Source organism: Salmo trutta, chromosome 21, assembly GCF_901001165.1.
Source record: "Salmo trutta chromosome 21, fSalTru1.1, whole genome shotgun sequence".
In the NCBI taxonomy this organism is placed as follows: Eukaryota; Metazoa; Chordata; class Actinopteri; order Salmoniformes; family Salmonidae; genus Salmo; species Salmo trutta.
In genome coordinates, this window is record NC_042977.1 from 31,900,959 (window position 1) to 31,912,261 (window position 11,303).

An 11,303-nucleotide genomic window follows, 5' to 3' on the forward strand; every position below is an offset into this window, starting at 1 on the left:
CAACCCAAGTTTTCTTGCTCCCCACTTCACCACCAATCCCTCCTTCAGCCTAGACATGGATAGTTAGTTAGCTGTTTTCACAATGAATCCATCTCCTGCCAAAAATTTTCACTGTGGCTCGCTGCAATCCTCCAGACTGAGAAAGGTGCAGAAAGACTGGATGCCTGCTGCCTTCCCCTTTCTGCCTCTCTCCCTTTCCATTTTATACACTCCTCTCTCTTTCTCTCTTTCTTTCTCTCTTTCTCTACCTCTCTTCCCTTTCCTTTTTCTCTCTCCTGTCTATCCCCCCTCTCTCTCTCCCTGACAGATTATCTACATGGGCTGGGTAGATGAGAAGGAGCAGGACTCCGGTCAGGACCGAATGTATTCACCAAAGTTCCTCGCCTTAAAGGGATCCTCACTCTTCAAGTTCTCAGCACCTCCCGTACGCTTTATACACCCTCTTTCCTTAAGTAGCAATGGTAACATTATTTTATAGCCTGGTTGAAGCTGGTATTTACCTGGCATTTAACTAAGAAACTACGTGGCAACAATGGATACATTCTGGCACTTACCTGGTAACTACCTGCTAAATACCAGGCTGTAAAATAAACGGTTACCATATCAACTGATACAACTAGTTTCTGAAAATATGTGTCCAAAAATGTTAAATGTTTCCAGCCTATAATGGAGTCCAACACACGTTCGCCACATTTTTTATTGTCTATTAAACTATAAATGGACAACGATTATAATTCCACACCTGATTGATGACCGTCTGTGTCCCATTGCTTGCCATTTGATTAATTATTATTAATATAATTATGTTATGCCAACCATATCAGTAATTGTGGATATTGGTACAACTCAGAATAGGAGTTATTAGGACAATTGTGTTGCTGGTATGAAACTGAACTATAGAACAAGGGACTATTTTTAGTTTGAATGACTTCCTCAACTGCATGTGTCTGTGGCTAAAATCATAATTAAATGGTTATGTTAGAGACTTTGCACTGTACATTTGGTTTACGCTTGTCACTAGCTTTAAACAAATCCTTTTGATGTTGGGATAGATGTAGCTTTATAGCTTGAACATGTGAACACAGTGTGTGCAGGAATTGGAATATAAAAGATTCAAGTTAAAGCAACTGAAACAGACCACTGTAATTACACTTCAAATGGTTTAAAAGGGATCCATCTGAATAGAGTAAAAAAGTCATGATGCATAGTGGAGAATGTTCCGTTTCTTTGTAATACAGAGTGGAAGCAGGGTTTCATTACCCTGTGTGTGTAGTTTATGAATAAAATATGACGTGTAAGGTGTATTTATAAGGTGTATTTCATGTGGGATTTTGCAGGTGACTACATGGGACTGGACCAGGGCAGAGAAGAGCTACACCGTGTACGAGATCATGTGTAAAGTTTTGAAGGTAAGGCAACAACTTTTACAACGGAGATATGAGTAAAATATTTAGGAAGTGCTGAGTAACAAATCTCCGGGTCTGTGTTTGAAAGACGACACATTAAAAAGAGAATAGATCTGTGCTACAGTATGTGTCCTTCGTCACTTTCATAGAATGAGTTGTGACATAGAAGGTGGGGATATTCTACAGTTTCTACGCAGTGCACATTGTGTCTTTGCAAGGCTGGAGTTGAGCTATTTTCTTGCAAAACTCACAATACTACTATTGGAAGCGGTTATACTTTCTAAAACTCTGGCTGGTATTTAATCACACAAAGCTCATTGAACTTTTCTGCATTGCACTTTCACAAGTGTGTTTGCTATGCACAGCAGTGGGTGGAAGGAGTTGACATTTGATTTAGAAATCCTCACAGCAGCGACTGCAGCTCCACCTCTTAATTTCTCACTCAGCCTGGTTCATTGTCACATACTGACTGATCTGGTCAATCGACCTACAGAACTGGTGATTCCTATAGTAAGTGTCAACTATTCCCTTCCAACCATAACACACTGCATTACACATCCACAACAGCATTTCTGAACATGTGAAACAGCTTTTCTGAAAAAGCAAAATGCAGGTTGATAAAATTCCAGCCAATGTCTGTCACATCCCCTCCGTGTATATCCAAGTTTCTTATCTGTTTACAGTACAGTATGAGTCTCTCATTGTCCCTGCATTATCAGCATGACAGCAAGACCTGGGTTCAAATAATATGTGAAACATTTCAAAAACGTAAGCTGTGCTTGATTATGATTGAGCTTGCCAGGGCCAATGAAACGAATTTGAATAGTACAAAAGTGCAAACCCTGCCCATCTGGCATTCCAGGCAGGTTCAATAAAACCACTCAAAGCATTTGAAAGAAAACAAATACCATTTGAACCCAGGTGCGATGGCAGGTATGACTAACGTGGTTCTCTCAGGACAGTGACCTCTTGGACAAGCGGAAGCACTGCTTCAGCATCCAGACGGAGTGTGGGGAGGATATGTTCTACAGCGTAGAGCTGGAGTGCGAGCTGCTCATCTGGGAAAAAGCCTTTCAGATGGCTACTTTCCTGGAGGTGGAGAGAATACAGGTACACAATATATAAGAGGCAGCACTTTTTCCTAAACCAATTTTGTGGCGGTGTGCAATGCCCTCAAAGCAACATCCAGGCTCTCTGTCATCAAAATTGTCACTTGAAACAAATCAAACTATTTTAGGTGGGTTGGGAGTGGGGCAGAGCCCAGGCGGGAGGGCACATCCTGCCTATAAAATGTTTGGCGAAACACTGAAAAGTGGTTAAGAGAAGCTGTGACATACTGTACTATACAGACCAAGCCTTGTCATCCTCTCACAACGGATTTATGTTCAGTTGACATGTTTAACCTGTGGAAGGTTATGCTGTCTATTAAATATGCATCTTGTAACTAACATCATGCACTGTTGCCTCTCCGCAGTGTAAAACATACGCTTGCATCATGGAGAGCCACCTGATGGGGCTGACCATAGACTTCAGCATGGGCTTTGTCTGCTTCGATGCTGCTTCAAAAGTAAGTTACATTACCGGTACATCAATGTTCATTTGTCTAGAAGTCATACATGTAAATGAAGGATACGTAGACATTAACACTGAGTTTCTCTAGCGTTACTTTAAAAGTAGAAGTAACCATGACGCCATTACCTCCCGAGTGGCCAAGATAAAGCAAAGCAGTGCGACAAAAACAACAACACAGAGTTACACATAAACAAACGTACAGTCAATAACACAATAGAAAAAGATCTATGTGCAGATGTAGAAATGTTTTACCATTCAAATCTACTCTGTGGTGTTCCTAACTTATTCTGCACCGTGTGCATTTTGATAGACTGAGCACATTTGCTTTGATGGCTGGTCCCCTCCAGCCCAAATCCCTTACATTCTGCCTGCAGTTGACTTTGGCCTTTTGCCAAGTCTGAGTGCCACAATAACTATTCCACTAGAACACATAATGTGGATGAACAGGACGCATCGACAGCTATATTGTTCCCTGTGTTTCTTGGTCTAATTCCTACACAGCAAAGCAAGTGGTTTTTCTCTCCCCAGAAAGTCTCACAGCAGCCTAGCCAACTGCTGACAGGCAGGGTATTGTTTACCAAAACAAGCATGAAAGTACAATTCATATTTAAACTGCAATTGTAAAACAATACACATGGTGGGGAATGTTTAATAATTCAATCAGATAGAAAACCGGCCTTGTCTTATGCACTCAGTGTTCAGATCTGTGTGAAGCCCCTAGGGGAAAATGTGTTACTTACGATTGTAGGTTGTGTACACGGATGTCTTGTTTTGTATGGAATGTGTACTATGTACATTCGTTTTATATTGCCAAAGCTTTTACATGTGCAAATTCGAGGGCAAATAAAGTTCCATTCTATTCATGACCAAGTCAGACAGACTGTGACACAGAGGCAGAGCTCATTGTGTATTGATACAGATTATAACCTACCTATCCCATGTGGAACATGCAGACATCTGATTTAGAACAAGGTGATGTGCGCTGTCTAGACAGGCCCAACAAAATGGTTGACAATTAGGAGGAAGTGTATCATTACTCGTAGATTCAAATCATCATTAACAACAGGACATTGACGCTCATCATCCAAGGTTATGAACTTGCACTGTCTGCTACATTTGCAAATAATTAGGAAAAAAAACATGATGGGAATAATTTTGTTGTGGAAAATCAGAATGAGATTAGACCACAGATAATAATAATTAGAATGAAATAGATAAGATAAGATAAGAAAGAGAAGGTAATGTTCTTTATAAACCACCTTCAACTCTATTTACTTCCTCTATACAGGCGGTGCTGTGGAGATACAAATTCTCCCAACTGAAAGGATCGTCTGATGATGGGAAGAGCAAGATCAAATTTCTGTTCCAAAATCAGGACAATAAAGCAATTGAAGCCAAGGTAACAAACCTATGCTATAGCTCTGATTTAAATGAAATTAGCCAATAGTTATATATTTTATCATGCTTTCTTTGGCCATTATCAGCCGATACCAATTAAAACCGATAAATCATGCTTAAGAAATGTTTAATTCATTAATTAATTATTATCCCAAAACATGAATAAGTTAGTGTCTATCTTTTGTTTCACAGGAGCTGGAATTTTCTAACCTCTTTGCCGTGCTGCACTGTATCCATGCATTCTTTGCTGCCAAAGTTGCTTGCCTGGATCCAATGTTTGTGGAGAGTCAAGGTGCTGCGACTACCGCTGGGGGGGTTTCCACGCTCACCAGTGTCTCCTGTAATACACAGACATCCAGAATCAAATACTCCATCTGACAGAGCCTGCTCAGCCCCTCTCCTTATCCCTCTCTCCCGAGTCCCCCCTCTCCCCTAAGACACTGCACTTTTACTACATCATGGCCTGGAGAGGCAGAGGAGAGACCACAAACGAGTGTGTTGTACTGTATCCAAAGCCGTCTAAGGAACAAGGACATGTGAAGCCAACATTTGAAGTATTATTGACAGAACTCTTTTTTTTTCTTCCGAAAGACACATTTGATATTTCATCAGAGAAAAGGAAGCTAGCTGTGTGAACTTTTTGACCAGTACATTGCGCTGTACTTCGAAGAACATTGTAACACGAATGAGTGAGTGCAGAACCAATGGACATAGAATGGATGGATGAATGGATGATTATAAACATGCTGAATTCAGTCATTTGTCTTAGGTCAGATCCCCAGGCACCTTTCACAATGATTCACACGTGTTGTTGACACTGTTGTTAAACATAACATGATCGTGTTGCCAAGGCGTCAAAGCAGACAAACTGTTTTCTACAATATTCAATCCGCTTCTTGAAGGTTTAAGAAGATGTTTTTTGAACAGGTAGACATACAGTATAAGGATGGTGGCTATAAACAAATTGTTTTCTTCTTTTCGACCAAAGAAGATTTAAAGAAGACTTATTTCGATTTCTGATGATTATAGCAATTGTAAGGATGGTCAGTTAGTATTGCCATAATTTATCATTGGAAATGTAAATTAGCCACAAAAAAAGATGTCCCCCTCTCTCTTTTCATGGATATTGATTTCTTAATGACCATGAGTAATGATTAGATGAATAAATATGGATTAGATGGCGTCATGGCAGTGTAAACTGCAATGTTACATAGTTAAGTAGTTTTCACCCTTGTGTGGTTGTATAATGAAGGTGAAAGCAGTTCATATTCTCTAACCTATGTGTTTTGTTTTATCTGAAAACATCTTTTAATTCAACGAAGAAACACTGAAATATGTGTGCATTATGGATTATACACAAATATCAAATGAATCAACCTCATGGCACTTTTGAATTGTTTTATTGTTGCCCATGACGTGGTTATACTCCAACTATAAATATAAATCACATCATGTCAAATTGTATACGATTTCCTTTCAACACAACAGGGTCATATAGAGGGAATGACTCAGGTTATAGATGTACATAAGCATAGCTTTTTTTATTGATGTTGAAGGGAGGACAGGTATGAGTGCTGCTATGAGTCTGTCAGAGAGGTGTTTTTAATCAAGGCATTCAGCAAACAGTAATCCTTCACACACCCAACCTGGACTGGACCCGGATTATTAACAACGGATTTCACAAAGTGAATCATTGAGAATTATTTTGACGAAGTGCTACAGCCAACACAGCCAGTCAGATTCAGAACATGTGGTTGTGTGAAAATGTCTATACCTGGTCCTGCACTCACTGGAAGATATTGCTCTAAATACAATTCACTGAAATGAATTAAACTCTTTCTGTCATTTTTATTTTTTCTGCTAATCTTGATGATGTAAATAAAGGTTGACATCCAAATTAACAAAAGGGGAATAATGAATATGGGCGTTTACTTGAGGGATTACTTAAAAGAATTAGGACATTCATTAATTTGATGTGTTCCACAGAGAATACATAGTTGATACCCTCATGCTCTCTTTACCAAGTTCAATGACGATGAACAACATTGACCCATGATTAAAAAGATGCTGTCTCTGTTATGTCAGTGTAAAAATGATGACAATAAGAACCACATTGCAAGCAGATTCTAATATGTACTGTAGCATCATGTCCCAAAGTGCTTAGAAAAGCCTCTGAACTGCGTCCATCCGCTCTAAAGTCAAAACCGATTTTAAAATATTGTAGTCTGACAACTATTCCAAAAACATATTTTGAAAGGCTTCGACTCAGAGTGCTATATGAAGTAACGTGCTTGACCACCATTCCCTTCAGTTTCACTAAGTATAAGGCTTCAGAGGACTAAATGAAATGGGGTGAGGAAGAGCATAACAAGTTGGTTATCTGACATAGGTGTAGAAAGGGAAAGTGGTGCTGTAGATTCTATGCAAAGAAAGTTGAAGTGGCACTGTGTTGTGCTTTACATATAGCCTCGATCTCTTTCACATACCCTTGGCTTGGAACACTTCAAAACAACAGATTGATGGGGTGACTTTTATTTTTTGGCAAATGATAGCTGTTTTATTAACAAATATATAGTGTACTACTTAATAAATAAAACATTTTATAACATGGGGCCGATTTGAGATAATAGATACATTGTTTGACAGTAAAGTCAGAGATGGTGGCAAATCATATTTTTTTTCAAACTTGTCAATAATGTATTTTATATCACCACTGAATAAGCCAATGTTACTTTTTAAAAAACAACATTATTTCTATTTTTAGGTTACAGTCAGGGCTGGGCTAGTGCTGGGTTAAGGTTGTTGCTATGCTTATTCTCTACAGAAAGAAATGAGAGGAGAAAGGTTAAACCACGACTCACTGAGTCTTGGCCAAGTGGAATAATTAAAAAGACTTGGGTGAGAAAAGCATCTTGCTACAGTAAGTAGCTGTGGGACTCTACAGCAGTGGGAAGGCATTAATGATTCAAACACAGGCAAAATGTGAAGACTGACCTTTATTTTATGTGTGCTGAAACATGTACATAGTGAACAACTGACACAATTTCAAAAATGTACTACCAGCGCGCTTTGAAATATCAACATGAGCCTGATAAGAAAAAACAGAACAATAGTTCACCTCTGTACAAATTAATTCAAGGCAAGACCATAAAATTGGCTTGGAATTGTGTCTTTGCCATGGGGACCATTTGGGGAAGCAAACAGAATTGTGTCTTTACTGTGGGGACCATTTGGGGAAGCAAACAGAATTGTGTCTTTACTGTGGGGACCATTTGGGGAAGCAAACAGAACTGTGTCTTTACTGTGGGGACCATTTGGGGAAGCAAACAGAATTGTGTCTTTACTGTGGGGACCATTTGGGGAAGCAAACAGAATTGTGTCTTTACTGTGGGGACCATTTGGGGAAGCAAACAGAACTGTGTCTTTATTGTGGGGACCATTTGGGGAAGCAAACAGAATTGTGTCTTTACTGTGGGGACCATTTGGGGAAGCAAACAGAACTGTGTCTTTATTGTGGGGACCATTTGGGGAAGCAAACAGAATTGTGTCTTTACTGTGGGGACCATTTGGGGAAGCAAACAGAATTGTGTCTTTACTGTGGGGACCATTTGGGGAAGCAAACAATCCTATCAAGTGTTAACGTACATATGATAATACATCACATCTGGTGCCTGGGGTGACCCAAAATCTCAAGGACGAGGTCTCATAAATTATGTCCAACACATTAACTTTGCAGTTTTACCCATAGTAAATGTGAATTCAACACAGTTTCATGTGTGTACATAATTGAGCATCTGCATTTTTCAGAGATAAGATGACTATCAAAACTACAGTTGCGTTTGAACCATAAGGCCCTGCTACTTATACAGCATGTGCTAGTTAGTCAATTATGTGTTAATGCTTAAAATTCAAAAAGGTACACAGTATCACCTCTTCACAAAAATACAATAACCAATATAGAAACCAACCAACTCCATTTCAAACCCAAATATTATACGCTACACCAGAATGCGATGGAAGGCATGTTGGGCCATAGAACTAACACCAGTGGAGTTTGGATCTAGCCTACATACAAGCACATTACGCAATGCCTTGTGACAGCAAGAGGGCGCTACAACAACAAACAAATCAAACCCAATCCAAATGATTTTATAACCAAACATACAGTATCAACATAACCATCTGCTTTACTGTTGTCATGATAATATAAAATAGAACCTCATAATATATCAACAACTATAATTTCAATGCTTTCAAAGCAAGATCAATCATCAGTTTCCAAGTATGTGATAAAACTGAAAAATATCAACACAAATGTTACATCTACCAATGAACATGGGCATGCTATTCTTTTTCAAGCATTAATGGAATATACTGTAAAAGCACTGCATCATTCTTAGAGGTCACTATGGTCAGAATCAGGGCCGGTTAGAGCCCCCGGAAGCTAGGGGTCTCAACTTACTATTGAGAATAAGAACAGTAGAATACACCAGGTGCAATTTAGAAATGTGAAAATATGCATTTTGAAATATACATCAGCAGTTTCTCTTGATATGTCAGTCACTCAATTAGCCATGTCAGCTAACAATTTTTGATTGGTAATTAGTCTAGTCAGCTATCTAAACTTGTAGTAATCATGGCCAAATAATTGTTTTCTCTCCCCCATGGCAAAATGTGTAGAATTGCCGAAAACCTGCTTTAAAACTGAAACATTTCCTCTATACCCCATGGAAGAATTTGTAGAATTGCAAGAAATTAACTTTAAAACTACACATTTTCTCTCCACCATCAAGAGGGGGGTCACTAAAATGGTTTGCCGCGAGGTGGGGGGCCCTCCAACCAAATCTCGCTTAGGGCCCCCAAAAGGCTAGAGGTCAGAATGTCCCCCTTTACTTTACCATAAAACCACAGTCACTTGACAGGGAGCGGATAATGTGATGGGGTGAATTGGCACTTTAAAAGCTATCACGTAAAAAGGGAGTTTCACAAGAAAATTCTAACTGATACATGTACAGCTACATGACTAGTATATAATGTGTCTCGTACATTGCTCTAGTCCAAAATATAAAAAAATACATACAGAAAAAGTCTAAAGTTTGGACACTACTCACTCAAGGGTTTTTCTAAATTTTTCTACATTGTAGAATAATAGTGAATACATCAAAACTATGAAATAACACATATGGAATCATGTAGTAACTAAAAAAGTGTTAAACAAATCAAAAGATATTTGAGATTCTTCAAAGTTGCCACCCTTTGCCTTGATTACAGCTTTGCACACTCTTGGCATTCTCTTAACCAGCTTCACGAGGAATGCTTTTCCAACAGTCTTGAAGGAGTTCCCACATATGCTGAACACTTGTTGGCTGCTTTTCCTTCACTCATCCCAAACCATCTCAATTGGGTTGAGGTCGGGTGATTGTGGAGGCCAGGTCATCTGATTCAGCACTCTCCATCTTGGTCAAATGGCCTTTACACAGCCTGGAGGTGTGTTTTAGGCCATTGTCCTGTTGAAAAACAAATGATAGTCCCACTAAGCACAAACCAGATGGGATGGTATATCACTGCAGAATGCTGTGGTAGCCATGCTGGTTAAGTGTGCCTTAAATTCTAAATAAATCAATGTCACCAGCAAAGCAACCCCAAAACCATCCCATCTCCTCCTCCATGCTTCACAGTGGAAACCACACAAGCAGAGATCATCCGTTCACCTACTCTGCGTTTCACAAAGACACAGCGGTTGGAACCAAAAATCTCAAATTTGGACTCATCAGACCAAAGGACAGATTTCCACCGGTCTAATGTCCATTGCTCATGTTTCTTGGTCCAAGCAAGTCTCTTCTTATTATTGATGTCCTTTAGTAGTGGTTTCTTTGCAGCAATTTGACCATGAAGGCCTGAATCACGCAGTCTCCTCTGAACAGTTGATGTTGAGATGTGTCTGTTATTTGAACTCTGAGAAACATTTATTTGGGCTGCAATTTCTGAGGCTAGTAACTCTAATGAACTTATCCTCTGCAGCAGAGGTAACTCTGGGTTTTCCTTTCCTGTGGCGATCCTCATAAGAGCCAGTTTCATCATACCGCTTGATGGTTTTTGCAACTGCACTTGACGAAACTTTCAAAGTCCTTGAAATGTTCCAGATTAAGACATGAAGGTCAGTCAAAGTAATGGACTGTCATTTCTCTTTGCTTATTTAAGCTGTTCTTGCCATAATATGGACTTGGTCTTTTACCAAATAGGGCTATCTTCTGTATACTACCCCTACCTTGTCACAAGACAACTGATTGGCTCAAACGCATTAAGAAGGAATGAAATTCCACAAATTAACTTTTAACAAGGAACACCTGTTAATTGAAATGCATTCCAGGTGACTGACTACCTCATGAAGCTGGTTGAGAAAATGCCAAGAGTGTGCAAAGCTGTCATCAAGGCAAAGGGTGGCTACTTTGAAGAATCTAAAATATTAAATATATTTTGATTTGTTTAACACTTTATTGGTTACTACATGATTCCATATGTGTTATTTCATAGTTTTGATGTCTTCACTGTTATTCTACAATGTAGAAGATAGTACAAATAAAAACCCTGGACTGAGTAGGTGTGTCCAAACTTTAACTGGTACTGTACATCAAACCCAGAATGGCAGGTCTCTTTTCATGATTTAGTACTTAACAGAATAAGGTGCTTGTTATTATGGATACTGCCACAGTCCAGAAATAGGATCCCAAAATCTCCCATTATAGTGATTTTGCTGCTGCAAATAGAAAATGCGTTACTATGCAATGTATTGTGAGTTTTTGTGTCATGACCCGCCTTGGGCCATTTGTTGTGGTTTAAAAACACCGTACATATTTTCATACCAGAAAGTAATAGTACATTTATGATCATGTGGGACATCACCTCCAAATGATCAAGAGTGTACAG

The 11,303-nt window shown here is 39.1% G+C and overlaps 1 protein-coding gene across 3 annotated transcripts in view; it reads left to right on the plus strand.

The window, feature by feature from the left end:
* LOC115157174 (gamma-1-syntrophin) overlaps positions 1-8,139 on the plus strand; it is a 157,977-nt gene extending 149,838 nt beyond the window's left edge. For all 3 annotated transcript variants that reach the window (XM_029705193.1, XM_029705195.1, XM_029705194.1), the window contains 6 exons: positions 308-424; positions 1,338-1,409; positions 2,364-2,516; positions 2,881-2,973; positions 4,267-4,377; positions 4,569-8,139. In XM_029705193.1, coding sequence (XP_029561053.1) covers positions 308-424; positions 1,338-1,409; positions 2,364-2,516; positions 2,881-2,973; positions 4,267-4,377; positions 4,569-4,754 — 732 coding nt within the window. In that variant the 3' untranslated portion in view covers positions 4,755-8,139. The remainder of the gene's footprint in view (positions 1-307; positions 425-1,337; positions 1,410-2,363; positions 2,517-2,880; positions 2,974-4,266; positions 4,378-4,568) is intronic.
* The last annotated feature ends 3,164 nt before the right edge of the window (positions 8,140-11,303 follow it).